Source organism: Engraulis encrasicolus, chromosome 17 (assembly GCF_034702125.1).
Source record: "Engraulis encrasicolus isolate BLACKSEA-1 chromosome 17, IST_EnEncr_1.0, whole genome shotgun sequence".
In the NCBI taxonomy this organism is placed as follows: domain Eukaryota; kingdom Metazoa; phylum Chordata; class Actinopteri; order Clupeiformes; family Engraulidae; genus Engraulis; species Engraulis encrasicolus.
The window spans coordinates 48,636,848-48,656,847 of record NC_085873.1 but is presented as its reverse complement, the minus strand read 5'-3'; the positions used below and the strand labels follow the sequence as shown (position 1 = coordinate 48,656,847).

Below are 20,000 nucleotides of genomic sequence, written 5' to 3'. Positions count from 1 at the left end.
GCATCTTGTTGTCAAGTCACCCCAACGTTCTGCGCGCGTCCTTACATGCCTCCGATAGAGGCGCGTCTCACTAGATTAGGAAGTGGTGCCCATAGCAACGTACCAAGCGCAGTGGTTAATCTACTCTCTCACTAAGCCTTAGATCAACATATTAATAAATTAATATTTAAATGCTGGTAACCGGGTGATAAGCGGAACAGCGGCCTTCGAGGTGTCCCGATATCAAGGGGAAATGGACTTGGCGAAGCGAACAGCCCTTCGGCTGCGCCGTCGGGCCGTTAGAACGCTCCGCCTCGTCCATTATTTCCCTTGATATCGAGACACCTCGTCAGCCGCTATTCCATGCATAATTTGAAGAGTTCAGATGCAAAACCCCCTAAGTGCCATTTCAGAAAATAATCTTAATTCATTTTTATTTAATACAAAGCTATGAAAATTGCATATTTTTTTATTTTATTTATGTAATATAACTATTTATATGTATTATCAAGTACATGAATGTAAACCAAACCAACAACGGGGTTCTCTAAAAATATAGAAGTGCAGGTCTTCAGAAATGGAGTTAAGGGGTTTTGCATCTGAACTCTTCATTTCTTCCTAAAAGCCCCAAAAAACGTATTTTAGTACGATAGTTCGACATTTTCGACATCTGGCAACACTGTCTCTCCACCAGTCTTGAGCAAGTACACTACCGAGGCATTCGTCGACATCCATTCAGATCTATCCTTATCTCTCACAATATTTCTCTCAACATCCATTCACATCTCTCTCCACATATCTCAGAAGTCCTCTCTCTCTCTCTCTCTCTCTCTCTCTCTCTCTCTCTCTCTCTCTCTCTCTCTTTCTCTCTCTCTCTCTCTCTCTCTTTCTCTCTCTCTCTCAGCATCCATTCATATCTCGCATAATCTCCCCTAACACTGCATCTCTCTCTCTTTTTTTCTCTCTCTCTCTGTCTTTCTCTCTCTCTATCTATCTCTCTCTCTCTCTCTCTCTCTCCCTCCTCCGCCCTCTCTCTCACCCCTTGTCCTTTCTCTGGTCTCCGTTGGACCCTTGGAGACCCCGGTTCGAGTCCGGCTTGGGTCATTTCCCAATCCAACCCCATCCTCTCTCTCTCTCTCTCTCTCTCTCTCTCTCTCTCTCTCTCTCTCTCTCTCTCTCTCTCTCTCTCTCTCTCTCTCTTCCTATCATTTCCTGTCTCCATCTCCATGGCTGTTCTGTCATGATAAGGGCAAGAGAGCTCAAAAAGATTTCATTAGGCCAGTGGTTCTCAACCTTTTTTGAATAAGCTCCCCCGGGATCATATCCTATGCCTCCAGTCCCAACACCCCCTTCACCACATCATAAGCCTGCAAATGCCCCCCTAAAATAATTGGACCAATGGCCCTGCCATGGCCAATCGGTAGGGCACTCGTCTAGCCTGGGCGAATAGCCGACTGTTGACTCCGTCAATCAGTCTGGCAAAAGCCATGAGTAATCCGTCTCCGTGGACGATGGGAGATGGTCTGATCTTACTCTATCATTTAAATTAATTGAAGTTCCAAACTCAAATTAAAACCCATATTGTGCTTTATTAGCATGCCTGTTACGTTATAGCGTTGCAAAAGCATACAAATAAGAAAACGAAAGTGTGAATATAGTTACCTTAACCAATCAGTAACGGAGCTCGCGAGTTCTATGTCACCACTCTCAACTGTTTGCTGATTGGCTAAACACTGAGAGAACCAAGCTTGATGCTTTTGCCAGACGATGTGCGGAGCCAAAATCTTTGGGTGGACTACAGAGGATGGCGTCGCAAGGCTAGCTCTCGTCTGCCATGCGGCTGACCCCGGTTCGATTCCTGGCCCGCGTCATTTGCCGACCCCTCCCCATCTCTCTCCCCATTTGCTTCCTGTCCACCTCTCAAACTGTCCTGTCAATAAAGTCATAAAAGACCAAAAAAACTGACTAATGCAAATGCAAAGCACAGCCCCTCTCAGCTGTAGCATATCCCTCTCAATGCCCCCCCTAGGGCACCCCAACACCTCCTGGGGGGCTGCAGAGCCCCCGTTGAGAAACGCTATATTACTAAAAGAAAAGAAAAAATAATGCCTCATGGGGACTGAGGCGCCATGCTGCAAATCCAGGGATCTGGGTTCGAATCCCACCGGCGGCCTTTTCCTGATCCCTCCTCATCTCTCACTCCCACTAGTTCTCTCTCTGTCTCTGTCTCTGTCTCTCTCTCTCTCTCTCTCTCTCTCTCTCTCTCTCTCTCTCTCTCTATGTCTCTTTCACTGCTTGCTTCCCTCTCCCCTCTCTCTTCCCCTATCATTCTGAATATCCACATGCATCTCACTGTCACCCCTCTCTCTCTTTCTCTCTCTCTCTTGCTCTCACTTTCTCTCTCTCTAAACCTCTTTTTTCACTCTCCCCTCTCTCTTCTCCTTTCTATCATTCTGAACATCCTGTTCTCTCTCTCTCTCTCTCTCTCTCTCTCTCTCTCTCTCTCTCTCTCTCTCTCTCTCTCTCTCTCTCTCTCTCTCTCTCTCTCTCTCTCTCTCTCTCTCTCTCTCTCTCTTTCCTGTCAATGAAGCGTAGAAACAGACAAAGTCTCCCGAGACCCATAAAAAGGAATGGAAGTATGAGTGAAAGACATTGTTTGGGCCTGGCATAACTGTGACCGATATGGCAACAGCCATGAAAAAACTTGTACCGTATCAATCGATGTGCATTGCATGACCAAAAAAGATGTATTCACTTAGGTGTTATTGATGTGCTTTTCTTTTCTTTTCTTGTGTGTGTGTGTGTGTGTGTGTGGCTGTGTTGCCCTAAAGTCCAACCGGTTGTTTCATTTTGTCTCATACTTTTTTTTTTACTTTAGTTTCAAGTTTCAAGTTGGTTTTAGTTTAAAATGTTGTTACATTGAATGTGCATTGGTGTGTATTACCACTACGTTACAACATTGTTGTATGCCATGCAATTTCACAGAGTAATAATTTGGATTTGAGCGCGTGTGCACGTGTGTGTATTTCCAGAGTAATAATTGGATTTGTGCGTGTGTGCACGTGTGTGTATTTCCAGAGTAATAATTTGGATTTGTGCGTGTGTGCACGTGTGTGTATTTCCAGAGTAATAATTTGGATTTGTGCGTGTGTGCACGTGTGTGTATTTCCAGAGTAATAATTTGGATTTGTGCGTGTGTGCACGTGTGTGTATTTCCAGAGTAATAATTTGGATTTGTGCGCGTGTGCACGTGTGTGTGTTTCCAGAGTTGAACAAGAACCGGAGGAAGCTGTTCGAGCCACCCAACATCCGCTCCTCCTTCCTAGAGGGCGGGGCCAGCGGCCGGTTGCCACGGCAATTCGGACTCTCGGACATCGCCAGCGTCAGCGGAAGGTGGTAGGGGTCAGTCTCAGCCCCCACCCCCCACTTAACCCATCGAGGTCAAAGTTCAAGGAGGGGAACAAACCTGAAGTTGACTGTTCCTGATCTTCTCAAAGGAGTGAGGTTCACCTTGAGACCGTCCAATCAAGGAGTGAGTTTCATCTTGAAACCGTCCAATCAACCAGCATCATGTGCGTATGTGTAAAGCCATTCCACCCCAACCCCCCAACCCCAGAGGTCAAAGTTCAAGTTGACTCTTACTGTTTCCTCAAAGGGCTAGAGTTCGCCTTGTGATCAAGTCATCCCAACTGTCCAACAACCGTCCAACATCATGTGTGTCTGTGATTTTGCGTTAAGCCATCCAACCCCCAACCCCAGACGTCATAGGTTGGGTTGAAAGTTTAAGGGCATTGAGGGTTCTGGGGAGCAAACCTGTCCTGTTCTCAAAGGAGCAGAGTTGAATTTGAGGTCAAACTGTCCTCTTGAAACCATCCAATCAACCAACAGCATGTGTTAATGTGTAAAGCCCCCTCCACCTCCCCACCCTCCAATACCACCACCACCACCACCACCCTCCTCCCACAGACAGCAGAGGACAAAAAGTCAGGGGGGGGGGGGCAAACCTGTCTACCCTTAGCTTACAGTATTTTTGTTTTGTATAATGCACAAAGGAAGGAATGTTCATTGTGGGAAGCTAGCCAGTTGATCATGTATGTTTCCAACTAACATCAGAGAGGTAGGAAGTTGTCTGTGCCCTTGAAGGAATGAGGGTTCATCTTTCGATCAAACCCAACCCTGAGTGTTCAACCATCCAGCATCATGTCTGTGTGTGTGTCTGTGATGTCTGTGTGTGTTTGTTTAACACCATTTCTCTCCAATAATCTTTGGACATTTCTGGTACAAGAAATAAGAACCAATTTGGATTTGGCCTTGTTCCGTGTGACCCTTGACCCTTGTGCCTCTCCTCCCGCATACACAAACGAACACTTCCCGTGTTCCTGTTCTCCCCTCCCCTCAAACTGTACATCATTTAAACTCAGCACATGACTTCAAGGGAGTGCCAAAGTGAGTGCCTTGGAGGACACACGACAAGCAGGAACAATGCTGACAAGGGCGGACAAAGGGGTCAGTTTGCCCCGGGCCCAAGGAGAGAAGGGGCCCAGAAATGGGTCCGCATTACATTATATGTACAAGGTGTGTGTGTGTGTGTGGAGGGGGGGGGGGGGGGGGTGGTGGGGAGGGAGGGCGGGGGGGGGGGGGGGGGGGGGGGGGGTGGGCTCGCCCGGGGGGGGGGGGGGGGGGGGGGGGGGGGGGGGGGGGGGGGGGGGGGAGGGAAGGGAACCTGTCAGCGGCCCTGCATATAAGACTTGTATACAAATCATGCTGGTGCTTGTAGTCTTCCATGTGGGGTTGCATCCACATTCTCCCGTTCTCAAGCGCGGCAGCAGTACAGCGGTACCAGTTCCACAGTTGCCATGGGAGCATGGTACTATAATGGTTCTTCATTGTCATGATGAGGTACTAAGGTTCTGCCACGGTACCACATTCTCCCGTTCTCAAACGCGGCAGCAGCACAGCGGTACCAGTTCCACAGTTGCCATGGCAACGTGGTACTACAATGGTTCTTCATTGTGATGATGTGATGGGTTCTCCGTTGTTACGGTACTATGGTTCTGCCGCGGTACTACTTTAAAGGCCAAACAGTGGCTGAGGTACCTACACAGGGGACTGTGGAACCAAACAAATGGTCAACTGCCAAAAATATGACACAGACCGGTGTGTCAAACGCTCACCAATGCTGCATGTCTCTTCTTCCTCTCTCTCTCTTCCTTATACTGCCCTCTCTCTCTCTCTCTCTCTCTCTCTCTCTCTCTCTCTCACTTTGTCTCTCCTTCTCTTATGCTTTTCATCACTTTTCATCCTCATCCCTCCATCTCTCTTCCATTTTCAATTTGCTTTCTCTCATTCTACCTTTCTTTCTTACTATCTCTTTCCATTTTTTTCTTTCATTCGATCTCTCATACTGTCTTTCACTCCCTCTCTCTTTTTTATTATCTTGCATCTCTCCCCTTTCGGTGCTCTCTGTCGTTCCAGAACTTTCTTTGCACTTTACTTGGCCCGTGAACGTGCTGATGTTTCCAAGTGAACCCCCCACCCCCCTAGCCCCTTGCGAGCACCCGTGAACGTGCTGATGTTTCCAAGTGAACCCCCCACCCCCCTAGCCCCTTGCGAGCACTTACCCAGACACCAAATGAAGAGCTCTTTTCCAAAATGAGATATATCCATTTTATAGAATGTTGGGAAATTGACATTTTTGTATTGGGCATTCCTTTGAATTGCATTGCAAAATGCATTTTAAAGAGGTTTAAATAGTATGTTCTCAAAACATTTGAATAGCAAGAATTCACACATAGATGATAGGACTTTCTTAACAGTCTATTCCAATATTAAAATGCAAAAAGTCAAAAATGGTGGATATAGCGTTTTGGAAAAGAGCTCTTCAAATGGACTCCCCACGCCCGCGCATACTGCATTGAGTGTGTGTGGACATTGAGCAGCCATTGGGGCCTCTAGACTGCCCTCGGGGGAGAGAAATGAAGTATTAGTGAAAGTAAAAGGAGTTGTAAGAAAAGGTAGTCCTCTTCCTGAAAGTGCTTCCTCCTCTTCCTCCTCCTCCCCCTCCTCTTCCTCATTGTCTTCCTCCCCCTCGTCTTCCTCCTCCTCCTCCCCCTCGTCTTCCTCCTCCTTCTCCTCTTCCTCCTCCTCCTCTTCTCCCTCCTCCTCCTCTTCTTCCTCCTCCTTCTCCTCCTCTTCTTCCTCCACCTCCTCTTCTTCCTCCTCCTCCTCTTCCTCCTCCTCTTCTTCCTCCTCCTCCTCCTCCTCCTCCTCTTCTTCCTCCTCCTCCTCTTCCTCCTCTTCCTCCTCCTCCTCCTCTCCCTCCTCCTCATCTTCCTCCTCCTCATCCTCCTCCTCATCATCTTCCTCCTCTTCCTCATCTTCCTCCTCCTCCTCTTCCTCATCTTCCTCCTCCTCCTCTTCCTCCTCTTCCTCCTCCTCCTCCTCTTCCTCCTCCTCGTCTTCCTCCTCCTCCTCCTCCTTCTCCTTTGATTTCAATGGGCTGTGCCCAAAAACTGTGCACTCGTTTTAACCCATAGTGCACTGCATAGCCATAGGGTGTACTTTAAGTTATGTACATTGGCTTGTGTCCTATACATAGTGCAAGAAAGTAAGTAGTAAAACATTGACAATGAGCATTCAATGTATTTCTTTTTCCTCTTCTAGTATTATGTGCTGCAGTGATGAGATCTGAGTGTCACAGATATCCTCTCTCTCTGTCTCTGTTTGCTTTCTCTTAGTTTCGTGGTGCAGACTCTTACTTTGCACTCAGAAACTTCTGGTCTGCCCAGCAAGTACCTTGCTCTATGTCTTGAGATAACATTTAATGCGTTTGTAGTTATGGAAAAAAGGGAGTCATATAGACAAGATGCATTGACCAGTAGCTTTGTTCTGGGGTTTTTTGTCACTTGTATGCATTGTTTGGTAACCCTTTACTTGACGCCGGTGTCATAAGCATGTCATCACAGTGTCATAATAGTGTCATGGCACAGTTGTGCACGTGTCATAAACATTATGTCCATGTCATAAGCATTTTATGACTGTCGGCCTAAAGTGACATTCGGTTAAAGACAACCTTGGGTTTATGACGTGGACATAATGTTTATGACTCATCTATGACTGTGTTATGACACTATTATGACACTATAATGACATGAATATGACACCGGCGTCAAGTAAACTGTTACACGTTGTTTCAACATTTTCCTCAGAGGTGCTGTCGTCTTGCAGTCTACAAGGAACTAAAGGGACCTGCATTAACTGTGTGCCATGGGATAAAACTTCAAAGACAGGCGTTAGCATTTGAGTGTTAGTGAAGTCTCGTAGCTCTGTTCTTTCAACTACCTCTCAGCGTTTTTTTTTCTCCTGTGCTCTGTCTGCCATTCGCCTTAAACCATCTGCCTTAATCCTTCTAAAGGAAGTGCACATGAATTTCCACAATGAAATTCTAGAATTTGGAAGGTTGATAAGGTGATTCCAGAAGTCTATGAAGGGTGGAAAGAAAAATGAAGTTCTGAAAATGAAACGCAGGAGGACATTGTGTGTGTGTGTGTGTGTGTGATTGTTCTGCCTCTTACGAGAAGTCTTCTTTCCAGCAGCAATCAGGGGTTTTCTGCCTTAAAAGACATTCAAACTGAATTATGCGTTGTCGTTCAGGTGTAATTGAAGACTTTAAAACTTTCCAGTCAGCGTTCCAGTCCAGTCTGAAAGTATAATAGACCACGAAGCTGTGAATGTCAACAGACGTGCCTTATTCGAGGTGGGGGAAAAGGAAAAGTCCACCTAAAAGTGTTTTTTTTTTCTTGCACTGTTGTCTTTCCAAAATAAACAGTGAAGATCGTCGTAGTTACTCTGGAGTACCACAATTCACCCAGATGTTGACCACTCCTTATGGCTTATGTCTCACCTCGTTGCAAATGCATTGCCTTGATCTCTATGTATTATAGTGTAATAATCATGCCTCTATGTTAATGCAAAAGTGTTTATTCCAATCTTGTGTGATGCTGCGTGCAGTGTGTGTAAACTGTGTGTGTGAGAGAGTTTCATTATTTTGCCATTATTTCTATGCATCTTGTGCATATTGTAGTTTATACTCCTTTTTGTATCTGACAAAAATCGTGCCAAAAATTTAGACTGTGGCAAACCATACCATCTTTTTTGTACAGAATTCATTTTTACTTTTACGTTTATGTGTCTTTTATTTTGGCGATGAAAATGTGGACCTGACATTGAGGAGTTGAGCTGATGTGTCTAGTTCCTAGTGAACAAAATGCCAACTTCTATTAAGTGAGTATTTGAAACCGACTGAGCAAAGGAGTTGAACCTTTGCCCTTTCTGTAGCTTTGGACTCAACAGTAAGAGCACAAGCAAAAAAAAAAGAAGGGAATCCTAGTTTCAGTGTTATTCAAAGAGCTTCCAATCTGGGGTGCATTTCTCGAAAGCGTAGTTGTCAGCATTTAGCAACTTAGGTAGTTGCCAATGGGAAATTGCATCGCAACCAACGAAGTAGCTACCGTATTTAGCAACTACGCTTTCCAGAAATGCACCCTTGACCATCCATATTTGTTTTCTTTTATTTCCTTTGATGTTGTTTTGTTATTGTTTTTTTCCACTTCTGATTCTCCTTCCTGTCTGTTGCCAGCCAACATCTATCAACAGACATTCCGGGGAAAGCAATTCGTTCCAAATCATTGCCGTTCTGTGTGCACCCGACCGAACTCTGAATCCTTGAGTATGTTTTCGAACAGAAAAAAGACCAACAGCTGTAATTCATTTGTTGAATTTTGCTCAGTGTTTCTCTCCAGTTGAAAGGGGAGGTTTAAAAAAAGAAGGGACGAATTTAAAAAAAGAAAAAGGTCTATGTTGTTTGTTTGACATGGCCTTGCCCAAACCAAGGCTCACAGTGTTGTATGACGTTCGGTTAACTCACACATAACTTCTTTCCTGAAAACTGGATCGATTTGGAGTTATGTAAATCCTGACGGGCAGCAGAAGCGCACACTCACTGGGAATAATGGGACCATCTTCAGTTCTTTTGTCTTAAAAGAACATTCCAGCATTTTTTGAAATATGCTCATTTTACACCTTTATACCCTCGAGTTACATTTTTGAGCTTTGCCTTTTTCCTGCTCTTTCAGCTGTTCTCTGATTCTGGTGATATGACGTCTCAGCATGTATCAATTAACTGAATGGGCCCAATTGGTACCATTCACTTTCTGGTACGATACAGTCCAGTTATGCTAAGAAGTAATATCACCAGACCCAGAGAATGGCTGGATGAACAGAAGAAAAGGTCAAGCTTAATCATTTAAATCAAGAGGAGGTGTAAAATGAGCATACGTATATCCCAAAATGGCGGACTGTTGCTTTAACCAGTTGATGCAGTCAATGACGCCATTTGAGCTGGCCGGTGCCAATGGAAATGACGTTTTATTAGTGAGTGAGTTCCAAAACAGATACTATATATGCTGGTATTAATAATAATAAAATAAAATAAAGAAACTCCATAGCAGTGTTCTTAAGAAGTTGAGGCTCCAATGTGGGGTTATTTTGTGGTACTTGGATGAAGTGGTACCCTACCCGTATGAATGTTCTGTATCACTTGGAGGAAATGTTACTAAAGTAATAAATTGTAAGCAAACCTTTTCTTTTGCCTTTGTGACAGTCTCATTTGTTTTATTCATCTCTGTGTGTAGTTTTTTAATAGTAATTTAATAGTCATTACCACCAAGCACATTTCTTGGACTGTATCATTATAAAAAATAATCACTTCAGGAAATTGCTGCCTTTGGTAAATGGTACTGGGCTGCTGGGTATTGTGAGTCACACACTAGTTTACAGTAAAGGGACACTGTGCAGGATTTTTTGTTGATTATTTCCAGAATTCATGCTACCCATTCACTAATGTTACCTTTTTCATGAATATTTACCACCACCATCAAATTCAAAGTTTTCATTATGACTGAAAAAAAATTCACTTTTCTTTCATGAAAAGGGGGATCTTCTCCATGGTCCGCCATTTTGAATTCCCAAAAATAGCCATTTCTAGCTGCAAAAATGACTGTACTTGGACCATACTAGAAAATATGTGTTTATTACTTAGTAAACTTTCATGTGAAGATCAAATTTGGCAATAGGCAGCCCAGTTTCAATGAGCAGCATAGTTGCAGTACCTTTTTGACCATTTCCTGCACAGTGTCCCTTTAAGTGAACTTTATTACCTGTACTGGCCATGAAATAGCCACAGTTGCATATTTGGCCTTAAATGTAAGCAAACAAAAGTCACGCACTAGTGTGACTCTGGAGCAAAAGATGCACAAGGCCAAAACCTCAGCAGGCAACCTTAATGCCCTGCTACCAGTTTAACAGTCACACACACACTCTTTCTCTCTGTCTGTCTGTCTCTCTCTGTCTCTCTCTCTCTCTCACACACACACACACACACACACACACACACACTCTCTCTCTCTCTCACTCTCTCTGTCTCTGTTGCTCGCTCTCGCTCTCTCTCTCTCTCTCTCTCTCTCTCTCTCTCTCTCTCTCTCTCTCTTCACACACACACACACACACAGGCACATACATACATACATTATCTATACAAAAGGGGTTCCACACGCTTCTGTTTTTACATCAGGTGCATCAACGGTAGGGAGGCAGGTAATCTTGAACGAAGAGAAGACACCGGAGCAGCTCAGATGGGATGCTTTTCTTTTTAATTCAAGTGCACAACATATTAGGGACTAACGTTTCGATGGCAAGCCATCTTCATCAGAGTCCATGACTTCAGAGTTCATGGACTCTGATGAAGATGGCTTGCCATCGAAACGTTAGTCCCTAACATGTTGTGCACTTGAAGTAAAAATAAAAGCATCCCATCTGAGCTGATACAATATCTATACTCACATTTGATCACATCTCACACTGAGACATTTGCTTGCATCCACAAAGGTCTCAGTCGTGCGCTACTCACACAAAGACGCACGCACGCATGCATGTACACACACACACACACACACACACACACACATACACACACACACACACACACACACACAGACATGCACACACACACATGCTCCCTCGCTCTCGACCACACACACACACACTCACATGCGCACACAAACACACACACACACTCACATGCGCACACACACACACACACACACACACTCACAGACATATCGCTCACATACTCAGTGGTCTCATTTGCACTGAGACTTCTTCCTGAGGTCAAGAGGCAAGTTAAGGCTGACAGGTTGTGGTCTGGTCTGGTGTCCTCATAGGGCAGTGTTTCCCAACCAGGGGTACGTGTACCACTAGGGGTACGCGAGCACACCTCAGGGGGTACTTGGGGAAATGTAATAATAACAAATATATGGAGTGTTGTCACATTGGGATAGAGGAGCAGATATAGAGCATGAGTGAGAGGGGTACTCATCATAGGACAAAATTGCTTAGGGGGTACGTAGGATAAAAAAGGTTGGGAAACACTAATAGGAGTGTAAATCACAGCCTTCATGACGATACGATACGGTATCGATTTCTTAAATCAGGGATTAGATTTTTTTTCCGATACTTAAGAATTCCCCAAGATATGATGTGATTCAGTTCGATTTGATCTTTTCCAATTACTTGTCCACTACTATTGTGTTATGGAGCTAGGGCATTGCACAGGGGCCAGCGATTCGATCCTTTCCGATTCTTAAGAACGATCCCCCACGATACGATGCGATTCGATTAAATTGCTGGCCGATACTTCCGATACATCGATACTTTTTCGATTTTATTTACATCCCTATCAGGTAGCCAGCAGTCCCGCCAACAGGGGGGGACAAACGGGTATGTTGTCCCGGGCCCAGGGAAAGAGGGGGCCCAGAATTAGGTCCCCATTACTGTACAGCAGTAGCTCCCAAACTGGGGACCCCGCCCTTGGGGGGTCGATGACGGTCAACTTGTATTCACTTGTATGGTTCTCGAAAATATTCCAAAGTCCAAAAGGGGGGTCCCCCGCTGAAAAAGGTTGGGAACCGCTGCTGTACAGTATGTATTGAGAGGGGGGCCTTTTCAGATGACTTTATCCTAGGCCCAGTCAGGGGTGTCTTCAGGGGCGGTTCTATCATTGGGCAAAGTCGGGCAATTGCCCGGGGCCCCGTCCAGCCAGGGGCCCCGTCGTCAATCGACATTTATGCATCGATTTTTCATGCGGTGGCAATTTAAGCTTTCGGGGCCCTTGGCTGCAGCTCGATGGGGCCCACCTAGATAATCTTGCTTTTGGGCCCATGTTTCCGTTGTTATGCCACTGCCTGCATTTATACACCATTGATTATTTACTAATAATTTAAAGGGAGCCTTAAAATTGTTCTTTGCCCAGGGCCTCAGATTTCCTAAAACCGCCCCTGGGTGTCTGTCAACGGCCCTGGCTAGGACTGTACTGTGAAACAGCAGGCTGCAGTAGCGTTTGAGTACACCTGACTCACACGTGGGTTTTGTGTTGTGTGGTGAGTCATCTGCGGGTACACTAAACCCTAAAGCCTAAAGCCTATTTTGTCGACTTACGTTTGATGGCTCAAATAGCCTCGCAAGTCACCACCACCGGCATAGAATTGTTTTTTATTGTTGTGGAAATTACGCGTGCACACACACACACACACACACACACACACACACACACACTGTGGAAACACTTGTGTTGGATTTGTACTCGCTGACCCTCATCATGTCACAACTACAGACTGCAGAGACTTTCACTGGCACCATTTTTGCCCTCCATTGTGGGAACTTGAAGTGCGAGAGGCTTCTTTTTTTGTATTCATGCGTGGCCCTGATTTTTAAAATCGTTTTATTCACAATTTATTATTCCTACTGGAGCGTAAAGGCCTAACTTCACTTCAGAGATGTGCCCTTGCAATGCCGCTGAAGGATGAGGGCTGTTTTGTGGTTTGTGGTGGGTATGTAGGCCTATGCTTTTAAAAATGCAGCATTTTTTGGTGGGAGAAGGGGGACGGAGGGGAGGTCAGCTATGTTTTTTTAGGATTAGCTCTCATTTCTGCCCGTACTCTGGAATCTCTCCAACACATTGTTTGGAGGTCCTTGAAGTTGGTTACTCCAACAGCCAAGGGGTGCGTACTTAGCCTGGGCGAGAGCCGACTGTTCTGGCAAACAGTCTAGCGAAAGCTAAGAAGAATCCGTCTCCTTGGAGGGTGGGAGATGGTCTGATCTTATTTTGCCATTTATTGGAGTTACGAATTTAAATTGAAACCCATATTGTGCTTTCATAGCATGACTGTTACGATATAATGTCGCAAAAGCATACAAATAACAAAAACAACCGTGTGAGTAATGTTACAATTAGTAAAGGACTTCGCAGGTGAGTTCTGCATCACCACTCTCAACTGTTTGCTGATTGGATAAACAGTGAGCGAACCGAGCTAGGAGGGTCTTGCCAGACTAGGTGCGGAGCCAAAATCTTTGGGTTGAGTACATAGAATGGCGCCAGGCTGGGTGGACTACATAAGATGGCGTCGCCAGGCTGGGTGGACTACATAGGATGGCGTCGCCAGGCTGGGTGGAGTACATAGGATGGCGTTGCCAGGCTGGGTGGACTACATAGGATGGCGTCGCCAGGCTGGGTGGAGTACATAGGATGGCGTCACCAGGCTGGGTGGAAGTACATAGGATGGCGTCGGCAGGCTGGGTGGAAGTACATAGGATGGCGTCGCCAGGCTGGGTGGAGTACATAGGATGGCGTCGCCAGGCTGGGTGAAGTACATAGGATGGCGCCGCCAGGCTAGCGCGTGCTGGCTATTGAGATTGAGGAGCGGGGCAGTCCCAAGCTTTTATGGGGCCCTAGGGAAAACATCTGGACCGGGGCCCCCATACCACCACCTACTAGAACAATATGACTAGGGGAAATGGTGGAGGAGAGTTCATTTCTTCCTGGAACTTTGCTGCTCATGGGGGGCCCCTGATGGCGTGGCGTGGGGGGGTCCAAGCCATCGCATAGTTGTCTTAGCCTTGGGCCGGTGTTCTGTAAAATTCTACTACATGTCATATAATCCTACAAAGCCCCATTGGGCATGCGCAGACCATGAAATGTCACGAAATGTCAACACCAGACTGTGTAGTATTAGCGGAGAACAGATAAATAGAGTACTTTCATTTACAATTTACACTACAGGTATGTGGTTATTATCTTTATTTATGTATGTGTGTCTTAGAAATTGAAGTTTGACTCCGGCAACTTAGCAAACTTACTCGTTATGCTAGCGGTTTTGCTAAGATTTAATGAGAAGCCAGGTTTTTGGTAGTACTTGTATCCATAACCTTGCGATTTTATTTTCATATCTTTCATCTCGTAAATCTAACACCCTGTTTGGTGTCACTGTTTTGTATTTTACTGTAAACAATATTACGTAGGAAAATATTACAAGGTAGGAAAATCTGTCAGAACACCGGCCCTGTTGAGGAGTGTGTAGAAGCCTATCTCGTAGGGATGAACAGTTAGTTCAAGTTCAAGTTTCAAGTTTATTTAGCCATATCAACAGTATAAAAATACAGTTGATAGGAATGTTACTTGGTGTGCTCACACAAGGGGGGGGGGGGGGGGGGGGGGGGGGGGGGGGTACACAAATAAATAAACAGGGAATGGCATACAAAACATTGGAGACATAGAAAAGTGCAATGGAATATTTAAAGTGCATGGTATGTACAGAACAGTAGTAGCATTGTGCAAAGTAACAAAGGAGGTAGGAAGGCCAGGTAGTGGAGTAGCTGTAAAGTGCTAGTGCGTATTTAAGTGACGGATGACATGAGGGTAGGTACTGTCCCTAGAGCGTGTGGTTTTGCTTGGGATGCTGCGGTACCTTTTCCCTGAAGGCAATAGTGTGAATAGGTGGTGTGCTGGGTGTGTAGGGTCAGAGGGGATGTTTTTGGCTTTCCTAGCAAGTCTGGTGTTGTAGAGTGAGGCTAAAGTGGGAAGACTGCGGCAAATGATTTCGAAAATAGTGATATAATCGTGATATCGAAATTGGGATTTCAATCGGGATCTAATCGTGGCAATAGTGGCCTACCTTCGAGTGTCCTTGAAGCCAGACCATACTGATAGGCTTGCATTTCCGGACAGAAATCTGTTCACCTACGTTCCATGCTATTGCCTTGCACATAATTATTACAATGGATTTTATTTTGCTCATCCCGTATATAATTAATTATTGGTTATATTTCATTTTGTTATCAATTTGTTATCAGCAAAAAATCAATAATCATGATTAATAATCGTGATAACAATTTTGACCCAAATGATCATGATTCTCATTTTTTTCCATAATCGTGCAGCCCTACTATCTCACACACGCAACATTCATGATTCTGCACGAGCCTAGTTGAAAAGCAGTGGTGGACAAAGTAAAAGTAAAAGTAAAAAATAGTAACACAGTCTCTTTCCAACACAGGTAACTTATTCCACTGAGGGCTGCCCCCTTGCACGGGTGAGGCATAAATGCAATTTCGTTGTGTGCAGTGTGCAGTGTTCACTTGTTCACTTGTTCACTTGCTGTGTCACAATGACAATGGGAGTTGGAGTTTCCCAATGGGCTTTCACTTATCTGAGTGAAAAGTAGACCAATGTACTTATCTTACGATAAGCTAATTCTGTACAGGTTGGGTTGAGTTTGTGGTGGGTCCTTGTTAGATTTTTATTGTTTTTCAGTAATAACAAAGTCTATCTCAATAGGTAAGTAAAATGGAGTAAACGGTGTAACAGCTATATAGTATCATGTGCTACTGTTGTAATTACACCATGAAAGTTTGTCCACCACTGTTGAAAAGGCAGGAGCTGCACAGCAGCCACCACTGTAATGTCCATTCAGGGGAATCAAGAGCGACGGTCGAAGGAGACGTTTAGAGAGGAAATTATTTGATGATATGTTGTTTGCTGAAAATGCTCAGGAATGTTGTTCTCTTCCTCTCCTTTCTTTTATAAGAGACAGCTCGGTGTTTTGCTGCGTCTGTTTCGCATAAAGTAGCCTTTCAGGGAGAGTCGATTTTGTCGGCCCAGGGACGGCGCTATGGGGGGTGGGGGGGGCGAGCAGGGCATTTGCCCCGAGGCCCAGGACCCTCCTGTATTGGTGGTGGGGGCCCTATTGTGACCTTGTCAGGCTGTGTGTGTGTGTGTAGGGGGGGGGGGGGGGGCATATCAGTGTCTTGCCCTGAGGCCCTGTGTGCAATTGTTCCGTCACTGTGTAGGCCTATCCCAAATGTTAATTCTCACGAAAATGATGAATGAGCTGTTAGGCCAGTACTCATCCTAACTACTTGAAAGTAGCCGACTGCCTGAGGTGGACACGGAGTCGCAGCCGAAGGTCGTCAATCACACTTCAATTGTTCCCGAGGAGTTATTTGTTTGAGAAAAATGGTGTGTGTGTGTGTGTGTGTGTGTGTGTGTGTGTGTGTGTGTGTGTGTGTGTGTGTGTGTATCTCTCTCTCTCTCTCTCTCTCTCTCTCTCTCTCTCTCTGAAATACCCAAACCAGCTAGCCTTGGGTGCGTCGTCGCTACTCTGTTGGTAGCCTAATGTGCCTGGCGTGATATCTGATAGAATTCCTGGGGCTCCAGAATAATAGCCCATCGAGCTGTCAAGTCAGGGAGCGTCAGGGAGCGCCGCCGCCGTCGCCTCGCAAGAATTCCCATTTCCCGAGGCGGCGGTAGCGCATAGCGAGGAGGACGGGGCCCAAGGACGGAATCGGAATTCCAACGCACCGCACCGCAGTCAGTTCCCACTTTTTGTCAGTCGCTCAACCACTTAAATGCGCTCATAATCACAGCGGGTTTTCTCTCTTGGCCCGAATAGGACTACTGCAATGTTGGTAGAGAGAGAGAGAGGGAGAGAGAGAGAGAGAGAGAGAGAGAGAGAGAGAGAGAGAGAGAGAGAGAGAGAGAATTTGAATTTTAAGGATACTTTATTGAAACAATTTGTACAACCAGATCATATTACACTCTTAAAATGTATAAAGGTATATTAAAGAAAGCAAACCAAAATAAAGAAATAATATAATAATAAATGAAGAGAAAAACAATTTACAGTAACCACTGTGAATATATTAGATCCTAGTTGACTATAGAGAGAACGAGAGAGAGAGAGAGAGACAGACAGACAGACATAGAAAGAGAGAGGGAGAGAGAGAGAGAGAGGGAGAGGGAAAGACTGCAGAAAGCAAACTGCCAGCCATAATGGCTGTGTGTCGTTATGAGACGACTCCCTGACTGCATTATTGCGAGGGCTTAATTGATTGAGCCGAAATGAATTGGCAACAATGGGCACGTGCGGTGGGGAGGCTGCTGGGTGGCAGGGTTGCCAGATGAGACTTCCAGCCCAAAAAGTGCTCAAACCTTCACGGAAGCGCTAAATCCCACCCGATTTTGATCTTAGCTCTGTTGATTTCTATGGCCATAGATTTGCAGGAAAAATCTGCACAAAGTCCCTTTTTTATTCGTTTTTATCCTCAGATGGCCATCCTAAGCAGCTCAATTGGGCGGGAAATTGCCCAATCTGGCAACACTGCTGTGTGGTTACATCAATTTCAGGAGCTGCGATACACTTTTGCCCACTAGGGGGCGGTAGCGTATAAGCCAGGCTTTAGGAAGACGGCCCTGAGCTGGTTAGATGAGCTCATATCAGGTAAAACGCAAGCTCATGCACAGCAGAATCCATTATTCATCCCCTGCAGATTATTTATAGAACGCTGCTTTGATTTCCTACCGACATGAGGTAGAAAATCCTTCGTTGGACTAGTTCAGTGTCAAAAGCCGTTTTTGCCACAGTATTACTGCAGAACACTTACTACATGCAGTGTTTGTGTGAATAAATAAGAAATAAATGGTAAAAATAAATAAATAAATATAGGGCACATTAGTACATAGTGTGGTATGTATTTTGAGCATGAATAGGTCCTAAAGACCTGCTGCAATCCTTCAAAAAAAGAAAAGAAAAACTGTTGTGTTTTGCAGCTATTTTCATTCTTCAACGGTGGTGAGGTTGTGAGACGAAACATCCCAAGTAAGACAAAGGCGCGGAGGCCATCTCTACCTTTAAGGGTTTTGAGGTTGAAAACGTTGGTTCCCTGAAACCTCTGTCATCTCAAAACCTGGACAGTTTCACTGGCAGTCGTCGCGTAGTGATTAGAGAGTTGGTCTTTCAATCTAGGGGTTGCAGGTTCGAATCCCCCCTGACCTCACCCTACATCTCCATCCATGGCTGAAGTGCCCTTGAGCAAGGCACCTAACCCCACATTGCTCCAGGGACTGTAACCAATACCCTGAAAAACAATAACTGTAAGTCGCTTTGAATAAATGAAAGCGTCAGCTAAATGTAATGTAATGTAGTAGAATCACGTAGCAAAGAGAGATATCCTGGGTGCTCCTGCACTTCACAATCTGGTGCGTCTCGGGAAAGGACTTGGTAAATGCAGGGGAAGAAAGGAGTCACCGGAGCATCTTCAGATGTGGAAAATAACTTGTTTTATTGGGCAAGCGCCAAGACTAACGTTTCGACGTTCACACGTCTTCTTCAGAGTCAATATGAACGTCGAAATGTTAGTCTTGGCGTTTGCCCAATAAAACAAGTTATTTTCCACATCTGAAGATGCTCCGGTGACTCCTTTCTTCCCCTGTAATGTAGTAGAAGTTTGTAGCCACGAAACAATGGGTGTACTACCTACCTTTTATGTTACATTCTTCATGGCGCCACCAGTAGGGACAATTCTTTTGTTTATTTTCTGCTTGTTTGTTTACTTTTAACCATCCATGTGCATAGACATACAATTAGACATTACTTGTTTTGTTACTTACATAACTTATTTCATTACTTATTACTTTTATTACTGCGAACCTGGTGACGCACTGGGCGAAACGTGTTGTTCGCTCCGAAAAATAAAGTAAGAAAAAGAACAGTAAGCAGTGTGCGGTGTCTTTTGAATTTTGTTCATTGTGTTCACCTTCTCCTGCCTCACACCTGCACCTGAATTGCTGATGGCTTGTGCACAAGGACTCTCTTGAACTTTGATTATTTTATTGCTTGTTTTATTTTATTACTTATCATTTTCCCCCTCCAATCATGAAAGCCTAGCTATAAAATGGCAATAATTTAAAGTGACCGTCCATAACAGTATTCTCTATTTTCATCTAATTGCCCTGCCCTGCAAGATAAAGGGTTAATGTCTTCCTTCTGATGTCCAGTGCAGTGAGAGACACAGACAACAAAGCCTGACGGTGCAGTGCAGTGGTGTGGTGTGCAAAATCTGTCTAGACAGTTTTAATTAAGGGCCAGTCATGAGTTAAGCAATCAGAGCACTGGGGGAAACTGGTGGCAGAGGAGGAGGTCTCCTTGGGTGATAGGAGCAGAGAGAGAGAGAGAGAGAGAGAGAGAGAGAGAGAGAGAGAGAGAGAGAGAGAGAGAGAGTAAGAGAGAGAGAGAGAGAGAGTGAGAGAGAGAGTGAGAGAGAGAGTGAGAGAGAGAGAGGGGTGGGGGGGTTGACTTGGTGCCTTGACAAAGGCACAGCGACAGACAGACAGAGAGAGAGAGAGAGAGCGAGATAGCCGTGAACAGCACAGATTCCCACAATGCAATTCGATTTTTAAAAGAAACTACCGGTAGCCTAATACAGAAATTCAGTTTACAATGACAAGTGTGTGTGTGTGTGTGTGTGTGTGTGTGTGTGTGTGTGTGTGTGTGTGTGTGTGTGTGTGTGTGTGTGTGTGTGTGTGTGCGTGCGTGTGTGTGTGTGTGTGTGTTCTTAACCCAGGTAAATTGAATAATGTTTGTAATTGATCTAATATTGGCTCTGAAGGGTGTTTGTGTTTTGTTATCCGGTCTGACAGACAACCTGTGGACCAGAAGCCTGTTGTGGTGGCATGCATAGTCTTCTTTTGTCTTTTGTGCCCTCGCATCATCCTGATCTTGGTAGCAGTCATGGGTAAGAGGCTAGGGCATCAGACTTGCAGCCCGAAGGTTACTTACCGGTTCAACTCCTGA

At 45.1% G+C, this 20,000-nt stretch overlaps 1 protein-coding gene across 1 annotated transcript in view; it reads left to right on the top strand.

The window, feature by feature from the left end:
* Window positions 1-3,398, top strand: part of LOC134466905 (protein bicaudal C homolog 1-like) — a 254,885-nt gene extending 251,487 nt beyond the window's left edge. The window contains exon 21 of the mRNA XM_063220805.1: window positions 3,246-3,398. Within this exon, the coding sequence (XP_063076875.1) occupies window positions 3,246-3,379 (134 nt within the window). The 3' untranslated portion in view covers window positions 3,380-3,398. The remainder of the gene's footprint in view (window positions 1-3,245) is intronic.
* Window positions 3,399-20,000: the final 16,602 nt, after the last annotated feature.